The 24936-nt window shown below is 41.3% G+C and overlaps 1 protein-coding gene across 6 annotated transcripts in view; it reads right to left on the bottom strand.

Annotated features, from left to right (window-relative positions):
• Positions 1-24936, bottom strand: part of FREM1 (FRAS1 related extracellular matrix 1) — a 169150-nt gene that overhangs the window by 123847 nt on the left and 20367 nt on the right. For all 6 annotated transcript variants that reach the window (XR_005532548.1, XM_039256582.1, XM_039256583.1 and 3 more), the window contains exons 2-6: positions 16602-17125; positions 12090-12184; positions 9782-10083; positions 7780-7976; positions 758-1081 (exon numbers count right to left, since the gene is read on the bottom strand). Coding sequence is in view for 5 of the 6 variants with exons in the window: in XM_039256582.1 (XP_039112513.1) it covers positions 758-1081; positions 7780-7976; positions 9782-10083; positions 12090-12184; positions 16602-16859 (1176 nt within the window). In the remaining variant the exon portion in view is untranslated. The remainder of the gene's footprint in view (positions 1-757; positions 1082-7779; positions 7977-9781; positions 10084-12089; positions 12185-16601; positions 17126-24936) is intronic.

Genomic DNA, 24936 nt, shown 5'->3' with positions numbered 1-24936 from the left:
TTAACAATATGTCTGGAGAGATAGATACCTGTAGACCAGGGTCTTTTAAAAGCAGCATCACTGACATTTTGCACTGGATAATTCTTTGTCGTGGGGGGCTGTCCTGTGCCTTGTAAGACATGGTAGCACTCCTGGCTTCTGTCCACCAAATGCCAGTAGGCACCCCTACTCATCACGCGTACCCCTTTGTGAGACCAGAAATGTCTCCAGACATTCCCAAATCTCCCCTGGGGGAGCAAAGTCTCCCTCAGTTAAGATCTACAACTCTCGACCCTGTGCCTTTGAGAGAGGCTCTCATACTCTCATGCTGGTCTGCAATCGTCCCCTGAGCAAATGCAGGGATGCTTCTCCAGTGTATTTGCTTATTTCTGTTTACGAACTTCTTTTATGGAGAGGAAAAAGAATTTTTTTTTAATTTTTATATAGTTTATTTATTTTTGAGACAGAGGGAGACAGAGCATGAGTGGGGGAGGGGCAGAGAGAGAGGGAGACACAGAATCTGAAACAGGCTCCAGGCTCTGAGCTGTCAGCACAGATCCCAATGCGGGGCTCGAACCCACGAACCGTGAGATCTGAGCCAAAGTCGGACGCTTAACCGACTGAGCCACCCAGGTGCCCCTGCCTCTGGATTTACAGTGATGGATTCTCCTCTGAGGCAATAACTGTACAAACTCACCTGAAGGTTAAGGGAAGTGGCCTCTTCAAGAACTCTGCAAATACCAAACAGGCTAGAAGCTTTGTCTCCCTTTCTTCTTACCTCATAATGTCTCCTCACAGAATGGCTGCTGTTTGGTGGCTGATAGGCTATCTGCATGTCACTTAGATCTTTCCAGGTGAATGAGGAGACCGGTCTGGTGTGATCCCACAGGTGAGTCATGTAGCCCTGGGGCGGGGCCTTCGTAATGTTGAACACCAGCAAGGGCTTTGGCGTCTCATCCTCTTCACAGTCCAGAACGGATGTGGTCAATGAGGTCAGGATGAACTGATCCACTTCCAGAATAAACATGGCCATGAATGCAGCCCTTGGAATCTGATTAGGAATGCCAGCTCTGATATAGACGGGCAACCACGCACCCTCTGACTTTTGAAGGGGAAAGAAAATACAGAGAGGTAAACAATATGAGTGAAGATATCACATACACGGTTAATGGGATGATAGACGGTGCGTCCTGCAGTGACCTGAAACCTGGTTGCACATTAGAATCCTTAGAGAGTTTTAAACATATACTGATGCCCAAGGTCCATCTCTACAGGTTCTAATTTAATTATTCCAAAAAAGGGACAAGAAAACTGGTATTTAAAAAAACATTTTTTAAATGTTTATTTATTTTTGAGAGAGAGAGAGAAACAGCACAAGTGGGGTAGGGACAGAGAGAGAGGGAGACACAGGATCTGAAACAGGCTCCAGGCTCTGAGTTGTCAGCACAGAGCCCGATGCAGGGCTTGAACCCATAAACTACGAGATCATGACCTGAGCCAAAGTCAGAAGCTCAACTGACTGAACCACCTAGACACCCCAGAAAACTGGTATTTTTAAAGCTCTCTGGTGACTCTAACATGTAGCCAGTGTTGACAAGGGACAATGGTTTTGGCATCAGAAGGAAATGTCCTTTTGATTCTATGTCCAGCACTTATGATTTTAAACAAGCTATTTAATTCCTAAATCCTCCCCCCTCCATTTGTGAAATGGAAATACTGGACCCCCAAATAAGTCACATTTGGTATGCTGAACACTGGATATTGGACTAGAAGTTGTAATCTATATGTAACAAAATATTAAAAATGGAATTATTTTTGGCTCAGTCTCAACTGAAGTAAAATGAAAGCAACAACATATTTCAAAGTGAATGAGACACCTATGGGCAGAATTTACAAAGCCCATAGTAACTGGAACTAGAACCAGTTCCAGACTCTAGAACTCTCTCACTAACTACGAGAATAGAGAAGGGTTGAGAGGGATAAGAGCAAATTTTCTTTGTGGAGAAGAGTGTGTTGCTGTGCCGAGTCACTCCCTTTGTCCCCAACCCCACACACCTCCAGGAAGAGGAAAGGTGGGCAATGCTACATTTGTCTTCGGTGTCTCTGTCTGGAGAGTAGTTTCCACAAGACCAGCCTTAAAATGTATCTTGTACAAAGGACTGATGCTCATACAGGAGGAAACTAAGTGGTCAAACGCAGAAGAATAATGGTGTCTGTTCTGGGATCTGTCTGTAGTGTTTGTTGGTGGCAGAGAAAAATATCTGAGTGCTCCAGAAATGGGGCCAAGCAGGACAGAGGATTGGTCTGGGTTCATCCTGGACCCTGACCTTTTGGGTGCTTCTGTGAGATGGCAAAGAATCCCTCCCACGGGCAGCTGGATGTGGAAATCCTCCTAGGAGCTATGGGAGTAATTGTAAGTGAATACACAGGTCAAAATGCCCCCGCTGCAGACCTCCAGGGAGGGGGATCCCCAGGGAAAGGAGGAAATTGCCCTGGAGACAAAGAAGCAACTTGAAACATTTGCAGACTTAGGGAGCATGAAGTCATATTCTATCAGTGTCTGATCCGACGCTTTTCCCAACGTTGCCACAAACCAGCCCCCCCAAGACCAGAAGTTCTGAAGCTAGCCAGTAAAGCTCAGAAGAGAAAAATACAACAGAGAAACAGAAGATAACCAGCCCATCTCCCCTCCTACTGCATGCTTTATGAAGACAAATTAATGATATGCTGAGACATCTCCAGGGTTAGAGTATCTATTTTTCACATGGCATTGACAAAATTATTTTAAGAGTCATCATTTGAAAATTCAAGAATGGAAAAATCACACTATAAAAGGACTGGTGCTGAACAATAAGACCATTTAAGCCTGGGGTTAAGCCTAAATAAATATGCTATTTTATGTTAGTTTTTAAAATTTTTTTAATGTTTTATTTATTTCTGAGAGAGAGAGAGATACACAGCATGAGCAGGAGGGTCAGAGAGCGAGGGAGACGCAGAATCTGAAGCAGGCTCCAGTCTCTGAACTAGCTGTCAGCACAGAGCCCAACAAGGGGCTCGAACCTACGAACCATGAGATCATGACCTGAGCTGAAGTCAGACGTTTAACTGACTGAGCCACCCAGGCACCCCACTTTTCATAAATATGCTATTTTATTTTTTAAAAATGTTTCATTTATTTCTGAGAGAGAGAGAGAGAGATAGTGTGAGCAGGGGAGGGTCAGAGAGAGAGGGAGACACAGAATCCGAAACAGGCTCCAGGCTCTGAGCTGGCTATCGCACAGAGCCCGACGTGGAGCTTGAACTCACAAACCATGAGATCACGACCTGAGCCGAAGTCAGACGGTTAACTGACTGAGCAACACAGGAGCCCCATAAATACACTATTTTAGACATGTTAACAAAATGGATATAAACATCAAAAAAGAGCTTCCTTGCAATAAAAAATAGATGATATAAGAAATAACAAATATAATAACAATGCTAGAACTAAAGTTTTATTTTTTTTAATGCTTATTTTTCAAGAGAAAGAGTGAGTACAAAGGAGTGTATGAGAGCAGGGGAGGGGCAGAGGGAGAGGAGAGAAAATCCCAAGAAGGCTCTGTGCTGTGATTGCTGTGCCCCACACAGGGCTTGAACCCATGAACATGAGATCATGACCTGAGCTGAAACCAAGAGTGGGAGGCTCAACTGACTGAGCCACCGAGGAGTCCCTAGAACTAAAATTTCAGATCGTATAAACAAAGGCTAGGAGGTGGGCAATCACCATGAGAAAGGATAGATATGATCGATCCTCATCATATATAGGAAGGAGCCAAGGGATTCATTTCCGTTTTTGTCTTAAATATTAAAAATTTAAGATAAACAACATTTTCCATTTTAGAATGAAATCCCAGTAAAATATAAGGTCAGATAAACCACTTTCAAATAAGTGAAGAAAAAGGCATAGGAAATATAATCTATAATACAAGACAAAAAATTTTTTTTTTAGTTAGCAAGAGAACATAAAACAAGATGGTAGAAAAAATATATATCCATTATTATAAAACTACCACTCATAGTCCCATGTTCAAGGCAAATATTCTGACATTAAATAGCTAATTACTTATGCCTTACAGCAGAGGCATTTACAATAAAATTACATGCAAAGATTAAAAGTCAAAGGATGATCCAAAGTTACCAGGTAAAGAAAAAGGCAGAAGTGATCATATTACTTTCAAAGAAAGATGAATCAAGGCAAAAGGCATTTAAAAATGACAGTGTGGGGGTGCCTGGGTGGCTCAGTTGGTTAAGTGTCCAACTTCAGCTCAGGTCATGATCTCACAATTCGTGGGTTCGAGCCCCACATCGGGCTCTATGCTGACGGCTTAGAGCCTGGAGCCTGCTTCAGATTCTGTGTCTCCCTCTCTCTGCTCCTCCCCTGCTCTTGCTCTGTTTCTCTGTCTCTCAAAAATAAATAAAAAATGTAAAAAAGGACAGTGTGGGCAGCTGATATTGATAAAATAAATATATGAGACAAGGATTCTTATAGGAATCATTATGTTTAATATTATTCTGACCAAACCAGTGGGGAACAGGGCAAAAATAAGAGGAATAATTACTGAAAAAGAAAGGACAAAATTATCATCATTAGTGAAAGGTATAATTATGGTCTTCAAACGCCCAAAGAATTGAAAAATTCTTGGAATAATTGAATTCAAGAAAGAAGCCAGATAAAAGAAAATTATACCAAAAAATAGCTTTCCTATTTACTGTCAGTAACCAATGAGAAGATATAATGGAGGGGAAAGTGTCTATTCATAGTAATTTCCCAAAAGCAAACTGCCTAGGACTGGCCTTAATAAGTATGCTCGATTTACATGAAGAAAACTGCAAATTTTATAGAAACATATCAAAAAGCATTGGCTTCGATGAAGTGAAATCCCTCATTTCTGGATAAGAAGGCTGACTATAGCAAATGTTCTCATATTCCAATTACTTCCAAAATATTGTACAGTTTTAATCCAATCCTGATAAAATACTTAAGGGCTCGAGAATTAAGAACAGGTAGAATGGACTAGAAAACTCTGGAGACAAGTGATAAGGAAGAACTTGCCTGTAAAATATTAAAGTGTATTATTGACCTATTGTATTTAGAATGAATGATACCGGTACAGGGATAAGTAGGCAAATCTAAGGAATAAAAGAGTTAGCCTTGAAGTCATATATGTATAATATCTTTCTATGCGATAGAAGCAACATCAAAAATCAATGAGAAACAGGTTCATTATTCAACATATAGTGCTGAAAATTTGGCTACTTGGGAAAAAACTGCTCCTGTGTTTCACAATATTATAGAATTCACTTTGGGTAGATTATAAAAGCAAATGTAAACAAGAAATCCTTAAAAATCTAGAAGAAATTATGGGTAAATGGTCATTTAGTTGCTTGATGAAGATGGACTGTCCAAGCATAAAAATGATAAAATAACAAGATTTTGAAACTTCAAATATAGTATAAATTCGGTTGCATAAAACAAAATCAACACTGTTGTACATGACTCCTTACCACGAGTGTGTGTGTGAAATGGTAGAAACATAACTCGTTTGTTCTCTTTTTGTGCTTTCTGTGTGTTTTTTTAAAAAATAGTCTCTGCAATGGGCATATTACTTGGATATTCATAAAAGAATATGTGTTATGACATGCCAAATTGCCTATGGAGTAAGTTAATTGATAAAACAAGGTCATTTAAAGGGGGTAAAATCCCAAACTGACTTAAAAATATAAACAAATAGAGTCCTAATTCAATACAGAGAGGTAAAAAAAATAAAAATCAGTCAGGGGGCACCTAGGTAGTTCAATTGGTTAAGTGTCCAACTTCAGCTCAGGTCATGATCTCACGGTCCATGAGTTCAAGCCCTGCATCAGGCTCTGCGCTCCCAACTCGGAGTCTGAGGCCTACTTTGGATTCTGTGTCTCCCTCTCTGCCCCTTCACTGCTGTTTCTCTGTCTTTCTGTCTCTCTGTTTCTCTCTCTCTCAAAAATAAATAAACATTAAAAAAAATTTTTAAAGAAAGTAAATTCATGGGGAAGCTGGGTGGCTCAGTCAGTTAGGTGTCCAACTTCAGCTCAGGTCATGATCTCACAGTTTGTGGATTCAAGCCCCACGTCGGGCTCTGTGCTGACAGCTCAGAGCCTGGAGCCTGCTTTGGATTCTGTGTTGCCTTCTCCCTCTGCCCCTCCCATGCTCACATTCTGTCTCTATCTCAAAATACATAAACATGAAAAGAAAAGAAAAGAAAAGAAAAGAAAAGAAAAGAAAAGAAAAGAAAAGAAAAGAAAAGAAAAGAAAAGAAAAGAAAAGAAAATTCAGTCAGGAACAAAAACTGGTCTAATTTTTTAATGGGGATAAGAAATCAATAAAAGTGAAAGTTTTGTGTCAAAAAGACAAGAAGACATCTACTAATAGGAGGCTCAGTCTTGGCTCAGTCATACAGCACATGTGTATGGACGAGGTATGCAATTCTCTAGCCACCACCACACAACAAGGGGTTTGGGCTCTACCAGTGGTTTCCAAACCTAGCTGATGATCCATTTTTTTCCCAGGTAGCTTTTCTAATTGGCAAAATATGCACGGTGCTTACTATGTGCCAGGTGCTTTAGAAGTATTATCTTATTTATTTCTCTCAATCATAGAAGGTTCTATTATCCCCATTTTAAGGTTTTAAACAGTGAGGCGTAAAATCCGAAGTCAGAGAGCTAGTTACATAGACACTGGAACCCAGGCAAACTGGGCCCAGTGTTCATGCTCTTAGCTACTAATGTTAGGCTCAGAAATCTATCCTTTAAGATCCTCCAAGTAATTTGTCTAATCAATTTGACCAGACCATCGATCTCAATTAGAAAATTCTATGGTCTAGTTTTATTATTTTCTTATCATTTCTTGTCTTATCAATTTCTTGGGGGGGGTGATAATGTTCAATATCTGCGTTTCTTAGGAGAAATCCTAATAAGTCAAATTTTGAAAGACGGAGGTCTTTCATGAATGCACCCTTGAATCATCTTACGTCGGCATGAAATCTGAGCTGTGTTAACTGGTACACAGTTGTCCAGCTACCCAAATAAACAAATTCTAGAGTATATGAATCAGTGGAGTAGCATGTTAAATATTTCCTATAAATCGATTTCATCTTCTACCTTCATTTCAGTGCGAGATCAATAGAAGGAAAGGGCAGGAAGAGTTAAAAGATGAAAGATGGAGGAGGCTTTGAGGGAGAGGGTCATTTCTCTTTGATGACCTAGTCTTCCATCTCAAAGTCTGGAAGAATGAATAGGATATAATCCACTTGACTCATAAAAATGGGACTGGGTTTCCCCTTCTTCCCAGTTTTCCATGGACTTACCTAGCAGATGTGTGGACCCCCGATTTCCTCTAATAGGGGAAAAGATGTTATATTAAAGTAGGGGAGAATGAAGGCTCAAAGAGAGGGTGCTACAAAAGATCAATGACAAGCTGAAGAATACTGATGGGAGAGGAGGAAGAAGGGTGGCATGTAACTGACCTCAGTCCTTCCTCCATTGCCTTAGTGGTACTAGAGATGGAAGAGAGCCAAGGAGGGGAAATTATAGACTAATATTCTGCACAAAGGCTCCGGTTTGAAGTGCTCACTGGCCAAACAAACAAGCCTGCAGTTCTGATGTGTCACTGGACAGTCCCACCCACAATGACATAGGAGCTGTCCCTGGCGTGGCAGCCAGCATGAGCAGCCCCAGGGAAGTGGCTCTTACCACCATGAGGGACAGACACATAACACCAAACTCTACCTTGTACACGATTTTACTCCTGCCATCCGTGAGGTCCAGTTGGATGGAGATGTAATCAATGTTGGGAGAAGGGGGATCCGTGTGTTGATATCGAAGCCCCATCAGCAGGAACTCCTCACAGCTCACGTTGACATGTTCTATTTTCTTCAGGCCTAGGCTGCAGCTTCCACCTGGACACTTCAGCTCTGCTCCCAGTTCTAGAATGTACAGCACAGAATTAAGACGGTCACCTGAGCATGATTGTGAAACTTAAAAAACCAATCCTCCCTCTATTGGATACCTATTCCCTCTCACTGCCTTAGGAATGCCCTCATATACCCTCTAATCATTCATGGAGGGTGCTGGCATTATTCTAGAATGCTGTCATTGCTTTTACTGACCAGGTGTCTCCTGAGATCCTTGCACACCAAAAGTCACACTGAGAGAAAAAATCATAAAATGCATATTCTGCTGCTTGAATATCCTTGACAATAGGCCCCTGGGTCATGACTGACCTTCCATCATCCAGCACAGGCCTTCCTTCACTGCATCCACTTCCATGGCTCCATCACACGGTCTCTCTGAGCTGTTCTACTCTGTGAAATTCTCTCCCTTCTGTGCCTGTCACACCCTCAAGTCCGAAGACCTTATGTCTGCTTAGTCTTTTACTAAACCCCCCCTTTAAATTCCCTTTGACCGCCTGAACCAACCTGCTCTCTCCCACTGAAAGCCATAATCATCTCTGCCACGGTCTCTCTGTCTCTGCCCAACTTCATATTTCTCTCTCGTGGGGTAAATGATAGACATAGGCCACTTACTTTTCCAGTGGCCTTCTGTACATTCCCGATGTACAAAATGAGTATTCTACTTTTTTAAAAAATGTTTTAAGTTTATTTATTTTTGAAAGAGAGAGACAGAGTGTGAGCTGGGAGGGACAGAGAGAGAGGGAGACACAGAATCTGAAGCAGGCTCCAGGCTCTGAACTGTCAGCACAGAGCCCAACGCAGGGCTCAAACCCACAAACTGCAAGATTGTGACCTGAGCTGAAGTTGGATGCTTAACTGACTGAGCCACCCAGGTGCCCTGAATATTTTACTCCTTAACCAGATGGTTTTGAACCCTAAACAAGAGCACTTATGTGCAAGCAGGACTTTAGCTGTGAATTGTGGCCCAAAGTCAAGGTATTACTGTGATCATGATTATCCCTTCTATTTCTTGGTCTTCCCATAGCGCCTAGAACATCATTGTGCATATAGGAGGTGCCCAAAATATTCTGATTAAATGAATAACAGAAGGAACTTTATCCATCAACTCTTCCTGATTTAAACCATGGCTACTGCCCACCTCTCTACCTGAAACTTATTTATAATCAAACAGTACTTAATAAACACACTAACTACTCTCACTACCACTGCCATTGCTACCATGAATAATAACAACTGACAATTACTGAGCACTGACTTTGAGCCAGACACTGTGTGAACCACACTCTGTGCACGTGATCTCATTTACTCCATCTTTCCATCACCCTGTAGGGCAGCTACTATCCTTATTCCTTTTACAGAGGCTTGACTCAGTTAAGTGACTTACCTAAAATCATCCAGGAAATAAAAAGCAGAAGCAGTTTCAAAACCCAGGACTTCTTTTTTTTAATTTTTTTAATGTTTATTTATTTTTGAGAGAAAGAGAGCAGGGGAGGGGCAGAGAGAGAGGGAAACACAGAATCCGAATGAATGAGGCTCCAGAATCCATGCAGTCAGCACAGAGCCTGATGCGGGGTCCATACTCACAAACCTTGAGATCATGACCTGACCCGAAGTCGGACACCTAACCAAACCACTCAGGCGCCCCTCCAAACCCAGGTCTTATGGATTCCCAAGTCCATACTCTTACCCACTAACTGGCATTTCTCAACCAGCAACAAATTCTTATATCGGATCAAACTTTTTGTCCCAGTGGGAAATGATTATTTACAGATATGTCAGTTCTCATGACATTCAGAAAAGTATTAAAACATACATACGAGATTCAGGGAAGAAACTGTGTGGCTGATCTCCACGAGGTTTTTCTGACCGAGGCTCCAGCAGGACCACCTGACCATGGCCTGGCAGCCGGCTTCCCACAGAATCCAGCCTGACTGTGCACTCCAGGCCGGCCGCCCCCTCGTAATCAAATCTGAGCACGTTCTTATCAATGGCTCGGGACAGGCCATAGAATTCGGACACCTCCAGTACATTGTTACTCATACGGATGATGTTACAGTCTGGTTCCAGGAGATAGACCCGCAGGATAAAGGTTTCTGTGAAGGTATCCGTCTCAGTAAATCTGTGGAGAGAGCAGAGCAAAGGCAATACGTGCAGGTGCTCAGATACTTCTGGTATCTGTGTACTGACTTGTTTTGATGCTTAAAGATCGCCTTTATAAGATGTGCATGTGGGATGGAGTTTGGATTTCATTGACTTCTCTACTCCCAATCTCTGTTCTTTTTCATTCTTCTCCTTATCTGGGTGTCCACTCCCTTTCCTGCCATCTCCTTTACCATGATCTTTCTTTCAATACCTTCTCTCAAACCCGTCCTCCATACTGATAGGTAACGACCCCTGGGAGCTCAGAGTCTCACTTCTAGCACATGAATAATTTAAGAGTATCAAGTTCATGTAATTTATGGACTGAGTTTTGATGCAGACGTGAAAGGGTGAGCAGTTTCTGAAGCATCAACCCCTTTTTGCTCTTCAGAAAGCTATGAGAGGCACTGTTAGTGCTATTACAGATAAGGACACTGAGGCACAGAGGGGTCGCGTAGCTTGTCCCAGAGGCTGAAGAGGAGGTGAGGGGGGAATAAGCATGCTCTCTGATTTTTTGTCTCCACCTTCCCTGTATATTCTATTTCGAATGTTCTCAAGACCAAGAACAGCAGCTCCTCTGACTCAGCCCTTCTTCCGCCCTGCTCCTCCTCCTCTCCACCCCTGGGAAACCCCAGGAGGGGGAGCAGCCAGAACGCATCAGCTGCTCCAGCCCTTCCAGGCAAGCTGTCCGAAGTTTTAACTCTGAAGTCTTAGAAAGATCAGACAGCCCTGTATGCTGGTTACAAGGAATCCTTGGGTACCGTTTCTTCTTTTGAGCACAGCATTTTGTTCACGCTTCTCTTTCAGCACTTGCTCTGCATTGCCATTATCTACCCACATTTTGCATCAACCTCTGAGCACCAAAAGTCCATGTATCCTCATCCTTGGGTTTCCTATGCCCAGTACAGGGTCGGGAGCTATAGCAGGTGATCATAAGTGTCTACAGGATGATTCACTGCTCCAGTGTCCTCTGCAAAACTCTTTGTGTTAGTGTTGTCCCTAACAGAAATACACGCTAAGATATTTTAGCCAAATATTCATAACAGCAACAAACCCAAGTAAAAAACTATCTAAAAGCTGATTCTACCTACTGAATTGTCACCCCCATGAAGTGAGTAATACCATAACCTTGAGCCTAATTTTTAAATTAATTTTTTTATCGAGCTATAATTCATATACCATAAAACTCACCTTTTTAAGTATGCAACTCAGTGGTTTTTAGTATATTCACAGGCAGGCTTGTAGTTGTTCAACCTTGATAACTACCTAATTCCAGACCATTTTTATCCGCCCAAAAATAAATTCATACCCCCCATGTACTCTTCCCCAGTCCTGGGAAACCACTAATCTTCTTTCTGTGTTCATAGATTTATGTTTTCTGGATACTGGATGTAAATGAAAAGGTACATGACCTTCTGTGTCTGGCTTCTTTCACTGAGCATGATGGTTTCAAGGTCCATCCATGTGGTAGCCTACATCAGGGCTTCACTCTGTTGTATGGCTGATGAATATCCCAGTGCGTGGACACACCACATTTTGTTTATACATTCATCAGTTAGCTTGTTCCAACGGTAACACTTTTATCATCTACTATGTTTAAAACTAGAAGATACTGTACTTCTTATTAACGAAGCAGCTGATAATCGAATGAAGAATATCATTCAACTTTGGAATATATTTTCCTACTTCCCATTAGGAATTCATATTTTGTAATTTTCATTTCCTATCAGAAGTAAGAAGGTGGCTTGCCAGAGATACCTGTACAACTAAAGGGAAACCGGACAGAAATTTGTTCCATAAAAGCCCCCAGGAAAATGATACCAATAAAGGCGATTGAAAGTCAATTCTAATTCTTGCCTCGTCTCCGTAGGTCCTCAATTTCTACTCATTACTTTCTTGTTTGGAATCTAATAACTGGTGTCATGATAATTAATCTGTAAAATAAAACGCTAAGAAATACACAGAACGGTTATGTGTGCTGCTTACCTGTAAAGTCTAAGCTTCACTGAGTCTTCATCAAGAATCGGGCAACCATTGTGAATATACTTTACTTCGTTAGGAAGGAAATGGCAGTCAAAGACCTAGTTCATGTGAAGAAATGGATAAATATTTGTGAAAAAAAAATTGGTACGAGATTTGATTTTTCTGGCAGTAGGATACTGCCTGGGGAAATTATGGTCTGTTAGTGGGGTATGTACATGTGTGTATGTGTGTGTCTGGGTGTGTGCATGTTGTAACCACCACCACCTCTACCTGCCCCTGTGCACACTCACCATCCTGCTTTTCTATAGATGTGTCTTATTTTGAGAATATCCAAACTATGAAAATCTAAGCACATGAAGCAGATGTATTGAGTAATTATCTCTTGAAATTATTATTTTTTATGGTCTATAATACACTTAAAATATGGTTCCATTTGGGGCGCCTGGGTGGCTCAGTTGAACATCTGACTCTTGGTTTTGGCTCAGGTCATGATCTCCCTGTTCATGAGTTCTGGCCCCAAGTAGGGCTCCGTGCTAACAGTGCAGAGTCTGCTTTGGATTCTCTCTCTCTTTTCTCTTTGTCTCTCCCCTGATCATCCTCTCTCTCTCTCTCTCTCTCTCACAATAAAGAAATAAACTTTAACAAATTTTAAATATGGTTCTATTTATCAAAATAATATACACGCACACCATTCAGGGGTTCGTAGCAATTGAGTTAGAGAGGTCTACCTGTGTGTATGCATGAAAAGGCACGCATTACCCCTCACACAAACACACTGTCTTATTTATATTATATACTTTTTCTTTTCCTTTTATTTCTTTCTTTTCCAGATAGCACTTTTATATTCAAAATTGGAACCACTGACTATGGACACTATTGTGGTTGATCAGGGTCAAACACAACCCACGCTTGTTTCTCATATACTTGCAAAAGTCCTCTTCATTGGTTACATAAGAGCAGAAATGGTTGAGGAGACAAGTAGCAAGCTAAAGATAATTTCCTGTATTAAATAAAATTATAATTAACTGCATCACCTCACTCAGAACTCGGAAATTGCTCACTATTGTATTGGGGGAAACCTAATTATGTAAAGAAGAATTTTCTCTCCCAATCACACCTTGACTCTTACTCTGCCCAATCCCATTTGGAGAGTGTTAAAGAAATGCCCTTGAGGCATTCACATATACCGTCACTGTTGAGTTCATGGTGTTTAGCTTATACTTTGTCACAGGCTCAATCATTTACAGACAGTATCATTCTGCCTGAGAAGACTTTACTACTAATACAAATGATCTTCTTTTCCCACAGACATCATTGGTTCCTCCTTTTAATTGACAACAAGGAAGGAGATAAAGGAAAGACCTTCCCCATATCATTGACAAATAGTCACGGTGATAAAGAGACAATCTGCTTTGTTAAAAGAAACATCTGTTTTATGTTTCGTAATATGTTTTCCTTTTATAAAAGGCGACAACCATAATTGTCCATAAATTTACTAACTAAAACAAAGGAGAGCTAAATCCTTTTCTAATTACTGTCTAGCCTTGGTTTTTTCCACTTCAACTGCTTTTCAATTACAATTTATAATTAAATTGTCACACATTCCTAACTCATTACTCACTTTAATGACAGCAAACTGGTTCAAACTAGAGATGTTCTCTTACTGCTGTATTTCCTAGTCAAGAAAGCAAGCTCAGCTCTAAACTGAGGTGCTTTCCACCCAGGAAATTTCTTGCTTCGAAACAGGTGTGAGAAGTGCTGTGCGAGAGGGAGTCTTGTCCTAAAACATGAGGAAAACATATTGCCACCGACCTCATCTAATTGACTCTATCAAGAGGGTTATCTAAACAGAAGGTACTGGTGTGCGCCAACTGAAATCCCTTTCCAAATATCCAATAGGAAAATGAACCTGTTGGTCCTAAGACAAACTTCAGTAATGAAATGAAAACACTAATTGAACAGATGTTAAACAAAACATTTTCTCTGCAAATCAAATAAAACCGTTCATTACACAGCGGGGTATTGTTAATACAGTCATCTTGCTAGAAATGGGTTCACATAAGCCTTGCATTCAACTTACTGGTAAGTGCTATTAAAGAATAATGTTTAGGCTTTGTGTGTGAGCACATGCATTTGGCTATCCTTAATTTCAAAACCGCTGTAAGAAATAAATCCCTGGGGAGGGCCGCATGGAAAATAAGCACATATTCAAAAAAAAAAAAAACAGACTTTACTTAGGAATCTTGTTTCTGTTGAAAGTATCATAATTAACTAGGAAGAGCACCTGGCAGTTTGAGAAACAAAGTTTTCCGGATATAGAGGTTTCCTTATGGTACAAAATTCTAATATTTGGCAGAAAGACAATAAAACTCCACAGTTCAACAGCCTCCTTTTCCACACAATAAATTTTAGGAGCTAGAAGTCACACAGTTACTGTAGACCATTTAAATCCATTTGAAACACCAGATTTACTTCTGGAAATGCGCTCACGGAAGCACACTAAGCCACAGCCCTCAAGGGCATGACCTGGGACTTTCTGGAGCCCCATCCCTGGCCTACCCATCCAGACTTCCCTAAACCGGGCAGGCAGGTTGTTTCTGCTCCAGATTCTTCCTAGTAACTGGATTTTTTACTTAAAAAACTTAAAAACATATATATATACTTAAAGCTATATATATGTTTATAAGTCAGAGGCTATTTGGGATGGGGAGAAGATACTCCTCAGAGGCTGGCTTAAGTCACAGTATATTCTCCCCAAATTGCATTCTAGGAAGGGAGAATCTGGTGAATAATAGGGTTTCTGTTTGGCATGCTTGGAGCTGCAGCTAAAGACAGCTGGACCATAGGTTGCCCCAGAGGGCACCAGGAAGAATTTTTTTGTCTTCTCCCACAAAATATTCAGGCTCACTTCTAAATAAGTGTTGAACAGTTTTTAAAAATACATTGATGGGAAGGGTACCAAATTATGAGTTCATCAGTCTTTATAAGGCACCCACAAATATCGGTACAGATCTAGGATTAGGGTTCTATATCCCTCTTTCAAATTTCAAGGATTTGCTTTCAACTCCGGGAATTGGGACTCCATTTTCTGCAGCTGAGCTAATTCATGTCATCCACACATTGCATTTATCGCATCTGGGTGCTAGATATGAACTGTGCCAGGTCTCTCTTCCTTCCCTGACTGGTAAGTTCCAATCAAACATGTTTTCACAGTGCAGGTCATGTTGCAATTACCAAACATTTGGGAATACAATCCCCTTGCAGTGAGAGCCATTATTGTATACTGACAGGTTTAAGGTGCCCACTGGATGCTCCGACTTACAAAAGAAAATCTCATGGGAAATTGGAGAGAGATATTTGGTTGCTATCACATCAGGAAAACTCCCTAAGTGAGAGCCCTCCATAGAATTCTGGTATGTTTCTGAACCAGACTGTACTCTGAGTGGAGTAAATGGGACGTCTTGAGATGTCCATTTGAGTTAGCATCTATCTAAGTCTCGTTAGTCCATCTCTACAACATCTAGTACCACTGTTGAGTAACTTCCTGCAATACGATTCTTTAGTCAAATGGAGAAGAAAATTCATGTTCACAGTTCACAAATAATGGTGTATTTCTCCAGAAGGAGCAGCATTTGAACATTCTCAAACTTGTCTACACTGGGAGAAAGTTAAGCCACAATAGCAACAAGTAAGAAAACCAGAAGCAATTTCTTATTTTGTACAGAGAGAAACTCCTACTTTAAGCAAACATAATATAACACAGACTTTTTAAAATCTAATGAATTAGAAGGTAACTCTTCATCCTACAAAAGGACTACGCATAGAATCCTCTTAAATGACAAGGTCTCCTTTAGTGACTAAAGGACACTATTTTTTGACAGACATTTTTGGAGAGCAATGAATATTTATTTTATTTTTTTAAATGTGTCTTCAGTTTTTGAGCAAGAGAGAGAAAGAGAGAGAGAACATGAGTGAAGGAAGGGCAGAGAGAAGGAGACACAGAATCCAAAGCAGGCCCCAGAAACTGAGCTTCCAGCACAGAGCCCGATGCAGGACTCAAACCCAGGAATTGCGAGACCATGACCTGAGCTGAAGTCGGAAGCTTAACCAACTGAGCCACCCAGGTGCTCTGAAGAACAATGAATATTTAGAGTGAAGTATTTTCACTTCTTTTTTCCATGTCTTTCCTCCTACTCAAGGGAACGTTCAAGTGATAGGAAGAGATGAAAATGTCTTCACATTTTACTTTTGCTATTCTGCAGTCACAAGATGGCCTAAGGCACATCTTGAAATCCTGATGTCTTATCCAAAGTCACCCTACCTAGCAATGGATGAGGCAGAAATAATCCCCTAAAGACTGACCATAACACACCACACAGGAGACTGCCCACTCTTGCCCTTGGAAGCCTGTCACTGTTTCCTTTTCTCTGTCTCTGTCTCAGTCTTCTGTCTGTCTGTCTGTCTGTCTCTCTCAAAAACACACACACTCAACAGAAAATCTCAGGTACCACCTACCTGTGGAGTGAGTTTCCCAACCCTCTGGGTCATTGGCTCGTTCATCACAACTTCTACTTTGCAAGCGTCTTTCTCTTTGGGGATGGCAAACTTCAGGTCATCCCCCAGCAGGAAGGCAGAGCGGCCCTTCATCACCCTGACTCCGCGGTTGACACTGATGAAGGTGGGGGCGACCCAGCCTGGCAACAGCAACAGCAACAGCAGCGGCGGTGGCGGCAGCAGCAGGGCACGGGGCCCTCCCCAACTCGGAGAGCTCATGCCGTCAGGGGCCAGCTCGATTTGTCCACCGGCGAAATCCCTTCAACAAAGGAGGGCTTCTGTGCTTCCTCCGGGGATGTTAGCTCATAGTCCAAGGGGCAGGGCAAGGGGTCCCCACAATGTGCCCCAAGATCTTAACATGCCCCTTTCATTTCAAACTCAGACAAGGAGGCTTTTCAGGCAGTTCCAGGGCTTTTAATAAAACTCGCTGATCACTCCTGACAACGCCGGCAAGATGAATGTGCCTCCCAAGTGCTTTTCTAATCCTGCAAACGAGAGGAGAGGTTGGAGGGAAGCGACAGAGAGACCAAAAGGTTTGTGCAGCTATTTAAAAGATCCCTGCCGGCAAAGGCATCTTTCAACCCGCCTCTAATTTCAGCTAAATTAAAAACAAATAAACGAACTTGACCTCCAGCCCATCTGAAAGGCAATGAGGCCATTTCATTACGCTGCCTGTAACTCCTGCTTCCGGGCTCAACATGCCCCAGTTGGGATGTTGCTTGTGTGGTCCAACAGGACCCAGCCAGCCTCACTGCCCAAGGGCAGCGTTTGGTCACTGCGTTCAGAGGGAGCTGAACTCTTCTCTGTTTCCTCATCGGTTAAATGAGGACTACAGCCTAATTTGTACAAGGGAGCTGTCGATTATTTGCACACGGTTTTAAAAGCTGATTCGTTCTAAATCATTTCTACCAGATAAGAAACAAGCTTCCGAATCTGTCACCTGACACAGTTATGACTTTGCTGGGCAAGGAAGACACCTGAGAAACACTTGGGTGGAAATTGGAGAACAGATCCAGTCTTCTAAGTGAACATTTGGATTTCTGTTTACACGTAAAGGAGACTCAGAATCAAATAACATAGCTTCAGTAGGCACAGCTAATGACTCAGTGTATACATGCATATTCGCATTATCTATAATGCTAATTACATTATAATGTACTGAATTTGCACAAATGGGGTTTTTCTTTCTACTTTAACCACATTAGAATTTCAAGATTATTTCTCTGTGTTTCATACAACAGTAATGACTCTGCGAAGTAAAACGTATTGCAATACATCCTTAAGTTCAGAGAACGATCCCAATGGTGGCTTATTATGCCCTTAGGTGGTCTTTACATTTTAATGATTTCCATCATTTCTGTACATAACCAATGGATACTGAAATAAATGTTTGGCCAAAGGGTGTACACAAAAATTCACATCCAATACATCAAGGGAAGACTCATTCCCTTGTCGTTATTTAAAACCTTTCACTTTTGAGGTAGTATGTGACATGTGTCACCTGATATCTGAGAGAGTGTACACTTCACAGAACAGTTTTTTTTTTTTTATGATGTCAGACTCAAACTAAAACAGTTTCCACGCTCCCACTGACAGTGCTGGCCACACTCCTGCTGAATTCGGTGGGCTTCTTTGGGCACGAACACAAACCCGGTTGTTGAACCTTCCAGACAAAGTCAACCCTGGTTTCGATGCACTTTTGGCATCCAAGGCCACACACAAAAAAGCAGCACATTCAGAGAGAAGAGGGAGGTTGAGTGCTCCCAAAGCTGAGAGCTAAGGGGAAAACCCTTTCCCTTTTAAAAGAAAACTTTTAAAAAAACTCAGTCAACCTGGAAAGGCCACAAAGATGTCATGCTCTTGTACACCTCCTCTCATCTCCCTATTGCCTCCCTTTTCCTTTACTGCTTCTTCCCTTATCCCCTGACTTTTTAATGTGGAGAGCTTAGGGTCTAGGCCTTGGACTGGTTTTTTATCTACCTTCACACCCTAGTGATCTCATTCCTTGGCTTTAAATACCACTTATATGCTAATGAGTCCCAAATTTATATCTCTAACCTCCTCCCTTAATTCTGGATTCCATATGCCACCGTCTAGGCGACATCTCTCTAGGGATGCTTAATGGGTTTCTCATTCTTCATGTCGCCAAATGTGTGCTCTTGGCCTTCCCTCCCTCCCTCTCCCGGATCTCAGCTAATGGCATCCAACTTTTTCAGTTGTTCTCTCCTTTGTCTCTGTGATAGGTCTACATCCAAACAATAGTAACAAAATCCTATTTGTTCGTTGTGGTGGACACACCTTAGGGTGACCTCCAATGATCCCAGCCTCCTAGCATCCAGAGGTTCTCTCTCCTTAGGTGACAGCAGAACCTGTGAGGCTCCCAACCAACAGAATAAGGCACCGGTGATGGGATGTCATTCCCATGGTTACACTATGTAATGTAAGAATCCCAGATGACTGGTGCTAGAGGCTCTCCTGCTGAACTTGAAGAAGCAAGCCTCCAGGAGCTCCTGTGTCAGAAGGACATGAATTCTGAGAACAGCTTGAATTAGCTTGGAGGAAGATTCATCCTAAATCAAGGCTCTAAATAAGACTGGTAACCAGGGGCACCTGGGTGGCTCAGTGGGTTAGGCATCTGATTCTTGATTTCAGCTCCAGCCATGTTTTTATGGTTTGTGAGACTGAGCCCCAAATGGGGCTCTGAGCTGACAGTGTGATGCCTGCTTGGGATTCTCTCTCCCTTTCTCACTCATGCTCACACTGTCACTGTCTCTCTCTGTTTCTCTCTCTCTCTCAAAATAAATAAACATTAAAAATAAAACTGGTATCCAGTTGACCCCTTGAATGTAGCCTGAAGCAGGGAACCCAGGTAAGCTGTAACCAGACTCTTGACCAGTGTAAACTGTGACATAAGAAATCTGTATTGTCTTAAGCCATTATGTTTGTAGGGATTTGTTTACACAGCAGTATAAATTGAATGCACTCAACTTCAAAACATATCATGGCAGCCATGGGTTCTATTAAATATTACTGGGGTCATTTCCACACCCTAAACCCCCAATGGCTTCTCATCTTCCAGTAAAAGCCATGAGGCAACAATGTATATAATCTGTTCCTCCCTTTACTCCTCTCCTCTCATCTTGTGTGTCTTCCATTGGCTTCTTCAGCTCTGGCCACGCTAGTGTCTTTGCTTTTCCTCAAACAAATTAAGATTAGCCTCCTCCTCTTGCTCCCATCCAGACCCTTCCCATTTACTGTTCCCTCTGGAACATTCTTCCCTCAGATATCCTTCTTCCCACCTCACCGCCTCCCAGATTTCCATCAAATGTCATATTGGCAGTGTACCACACCTAACCATTCCTTAGAATTATACATTCCCATCCCTAGCATCCTTTTCTGCTATGTTTTTAACCTTAGCCCTCATAACCATCTAACAATTCATTTGCTTGTTGATACTTTTTCTTACCGTCTCCCTCACAAAGGTGAGAATGTTTATCTTTTTTTATTTATGGATATATCTTTATGATTCCCTCCATCCTCTGCCTAGATTTGAGGATGCTCCCTTGCACACAAGAGATAGGGCCACACCATAGGCTGACAGTGCTGTGGGCTAGAAAGGGCCTGGGTCTCTGAGACACTTGCAAAGTAGAGTCACCATACCAGGCAGAGAATGTAAACTTCTTTCTTGTTTAACCCATTGTTATTTGGGGTTTATTTTGGTACTCATGACTGAACGGTCAATCCCCTGATGCTTCAAGTGTTTCTATTAACTTAATTCAGTCACCAATCAGCTAAATTTTGTGCCTTCTTACCTAATAGCATATGGGGCAATAGCTCATTCTCTAATTATATCATAATAAGTACTTAATTAGGAGATAAGCATACAGATCAAGATCTTAATGTTTATCAACAAGGAAGAGATAAGAGAAAGGAGGAAATTTATTTCTGGGGGTCCCTGAGCCACCATGATATGGAAATAGTAGACCTGAATTCCAAAAATACAGATTTGAATCTTAATCCTTTTATATCTTTATTACTATATTTTTTATTTTTTAGGGAAAGAGAGAGTGTGAGTGGGGGAAAGGGATAGAGAGAGAGGGAGAGAGAGAATCTTAAGCAGACTCCATGCTCAGCACGGAGCCAGATGTGAGGCTTGATCTCACAACCCTGGGATCATGACCTGAGTAGAAATCAAGAGTCAGACCCTCCACCAACTGAGACACACCAAAGCTTGATTCTGATGAACATTAGTTTCCTCTTTTAAAAATGGAGCTATCCATCCTCTCATTTCCAGTTTCCTTGTTAGACCAACAAAATAATCCATGTGGAAATATTCTAATTATTAAGCCCCATACACATATAGCATTATTTTTACAAAATGTATCAAAAGAATAAGAGTAAAGCTTGTGTTGAGAAAAATAGAATGGCCAGACTTGGACCTTGGTGAAGGCACCAGAATCAGGTTCAGCACAAACCAGAGTACGTTCTATTCACATCCTCATTGACTCTTTCTCTTCCTCATAATCTTAAGACAGGCTCCAGTAGTAAAAAATGAATTCCAGTATTTTGGAAACAACCTGAAGCAACACAGCTCAGAGGAAATAAAGGGTGCAAGAGTAATAATTTCCAAGCTCAAAACCAAACATCCTTCAATCAGTTGGGCCTGGATGACGTCTGCAAAATCAGGCTCAGTGAAGATCAAATAGAGTATGTTGTATTTATGTTTTCTTCACATTTGAATTTTGCTCTTGTATTTTTCTCTTCGGGTACACCAATTTTTTCTCTTTGGGGAACACCAAATATGTGGACATTCCATGGAAAATACTGTTCTGATTTTTCACTTGAAAAAGGCAGTAGGTGAGGGGAGACAGAAGGATTCTGAGAAACAGATGGAGAAGAAAAGAGCAAACAACCAAACAAAAACCATAGAACAATAGCAAAGGAAATCAGGGCTCTGAATCACACAAGGTTTCATTGATGATGATGATGATGAGTCTTTAATCTTCCCCCAAATTAACTAGTAGAATTCTCTTGTCTCTGATACAAAATTACAACATCCAGAGGTAACCAACATTTACTTGAGGAGACCCTGATATAGCCCTTCTTGAGAACTCCACTTTCTGGTCCCCACATAGGGCCAAGTCAGACACTCAGAACCCATGGGCCCGCAGCTTGTTCAGCCTGCTTGATCTGAGCACCCACAGGGCAGCAGAATCTGTCAGAACACTCAGAAGTGGAAGCAGAAAGGTGGCTTAATTCTTCCAGGGACCTTGTAAACTGCCTTTTAGCCACTTTAAATTTAATTTGACCCTGCTGCTGATGCATAGGAGCACATGTACCCCAATGTTCATAGCAGCACTCTCCACAATAGCCAAGACATGGAAAGAGCCTGAGTGTCCATCAACGGACGAATGGATCAAGAAGATGTGGTTTATCTATACCATGGAATGCTACATGGCAATGAGAAACAATGAAATCTGGCCATGTGTAGCAACATGGATGGACCTTGAGGGTGTTATGCTGAGTGAAATAAGTCAGGCAGAGGACAAATATGATATGTTTGCACGTATAGGAGGATTAGGAGGAACTTGACGGAGGAACAAGGGGGAGGAGAAGGGGGAAAATGGTGGGGGAAAGGGAGAGAGGCAAACCATGAGAGACTCTTGAATGCTGACAAAAACTGAGGACTGATGGATGTGGGGGGGGGGGGGGATGGGCATGGAGGAGGACACTTGTGGGGATGAGCACTGAGTGTTATGTGGAAACTAATTTGACAATAAACTATTTGTAAAAATAAATAAATAAATAAATAAATAAATAAATTTAATTTGACCCTGCAATAGCAACAAATCCTGTCTCAGCTAGTTTGCTGGGTTCAACTGCTTCTCAGCATTTCAAACTCCTCATGTTGTGGCTGCAAAGCCGTTCTGTTCTTATAGACCAACTGTGTTCTCACCATTGCCTTTTAATCCTTCCTGTGGAAATCAGGGATCTTAATAATACCTGTACAAGTCAATAAAGAAGGAGTGAAAAGAGGTCCTGAAAAGTGGTGGACCACTCTGCTTTGAATGTTTCCTTATAACAATTCAAAAATGTTTCTGGAATCAAACTTTCTTTCTTGGTAAATTTCCTGAACAGAAGAAAGTAATTTAGTATTATTTCCTGGTGGAGGGGGATAAGGAATGTGAGCCAGTATTTACTTCATAATTACACATTTGTTTTAACCTTAGGAGCATGTATTCCTTAGGTTAATAAAAACAGGATACTCCTGTCACTTATCTAAGATATTCTGTGCACATCAAGAGAAGAATGGATCCTGCTTGTATTCCCCAGCTTTCTCTGCAATGGAAATTTTCAGTAGTCAGTGATAATGTGCTTGATAAGAATCCTACTTACCACTGCTCCTCTTTAAAAGGTTGCAATGGTAGCTACTCAAGGTAAGAGATGGACCTTCCTCCTCTTGCACAATACTCATTCATAGCTATTTGTTTGCTTTGCTGCATGTAGAGCTCCTATATGCAGCCTGACCCTCTCTCCTCAGTGATCCAGGTTAAGGGTTACCAATCAAGGGAAGATGATGGGAAGATGATGGAAACATGGAACTTTTTGTCTTCCCCATACTTGATGCTATTACCTCCTGATTCACAGCTTTAGATTTTACAAGTACCCTCAAGTCTTTAAACATGAAAATAAACCTGAAAGAACAGAACCCAATAAGCCCAAAGAAAATAAAAACACCAATTCAAAAAGATATATGCACCTCTATGATACTGCAGCATTATTTACAAGAGCCAAGATATGGAAGCACTCCGAATGTCCATTGATAGATGAATGGATAAAGATGTGATATATATATGTATTCCATTGTATGTGTACACACACACACACACACACACACACACACACACACACAATGGAATATTACTCAGCTATAAACAAGGAATGAAATCTTGCTATTTGCTACAACATGGATGGAACTAGAAGATATAATACTAAATGAAATAAGTAAATCAGGGAGAGACAAATACCGTATGATTTCGCTAATATGTCAGATTAAAGAAACCAAACAAAAGAACAAAGAGAAAAAAAAAAGATGAACAAAAAAACAGACCCTTAAACACAGAGAACAAACTGGTGGTTGCCAGAGGGGAAATCAGTGGGGGAATGGATAAAACAGGTAAAGGGGATTAAGTGTATATGTATTGTGATGAGCACAGAAATATTGAATCGTTATATCATACATCTCAAACTAATATAATGCTCTATGTTAATTATACTTCAATTTAAAATTAAGGAAATAAATAACGAAACTGAGTGAAAAATAAAAATTAATAAGGTAGATTTAAGTTAAAAATAGCCAACGCAGAATCAACCCATTCCCACCCACTCAAACACAGAGAGATTTTGATATCCTTGCCTAGTCTGAGAAAGAAAGCCAAGAAGACTTTTTCTAGCTTTTCCTTCATATTAAAATCTTGAAAACACCAGTCAGAATGAACTTAGGAGCCATCGTGGAATTTCTTTGATGAGTTTTTTTTTAATCATCACTATTTTCACCCACATCAATTTCCAAAGTAATCCATATAAATCAAATGTACAAGTTTCGAGCGAAAACTTGTAGCTGGATATAATTATCCATAGGACAACTGAATTGGATTCAACTCATATGCGACAGAAACTGATTCACTGAGGAGCAATGAACCCGGCAGTCAGAAGAATTGTAGCCACAGAGCGCAACCAGCTGTTTTGTGTTTTGGCGGAGGAAATTAGGACTTACACAGACTTTACCAAAGACTTTAGATCCACTGCCTCTTCTGACCTGAACACCCCCTGGGAGAGAGAGAGAAGTCTAATTGCTTCTTGCTATAGGGAAAGAGAAGTTTACACTCAAAGACTTGCCAGAGGTCATGGCGGAAGCAGCAGAGCCCAGGAATAAGCCGGTGGAGTCCTTGGCGCAGGGCTCTTCCCTCCAGTCCCATGGCTGTCTCATCCTAGTCTCTCCAGCAGACAGAAGTGGAATCATACTATAAAAGAAGCGTTGGGAAGACACAGACAAGAAAACGGTTCTTCTCTCTGTGAAGCTCATGAACTCTGATGGAGCTTTAATTGTTCAGTGACCCCACGAGAGTGAAAACTCCTTGGCAATCTTGTCCAATGCAGGATTTCCAGAAAGAATTCTCTCAAAGAGGGAGAATAGAATCATACAGCAGAAAGCAATCGCTTGTGGCTTCTAAGATTTTTTCTTTAACAATTTTTATCTTCCTTTTCTCATGTTTTGATTACCTATTATATACAG

The sequence above is a fragment of the Hyaena hyaena genome, unplaced genomic scaffold (genome assembly GCF_003009895.1).
Source record: "Hyaena hyaena isolate Hyena2069 unplaced genomic scaffold, ASM300989v1 scaffold_573, whole genome shotgun sequence".
NCBI lineage: Eukaryota > Metazoa > Chordata > Mammalia > Carnivora > Hyaenidae > Hyaena > Hyaena hyaena.
The sequence above is the reverse complement of the archived record's forward strand: the minus strand, read 5'-3'. Positions and strand labels throughout refer to the sequence as shown.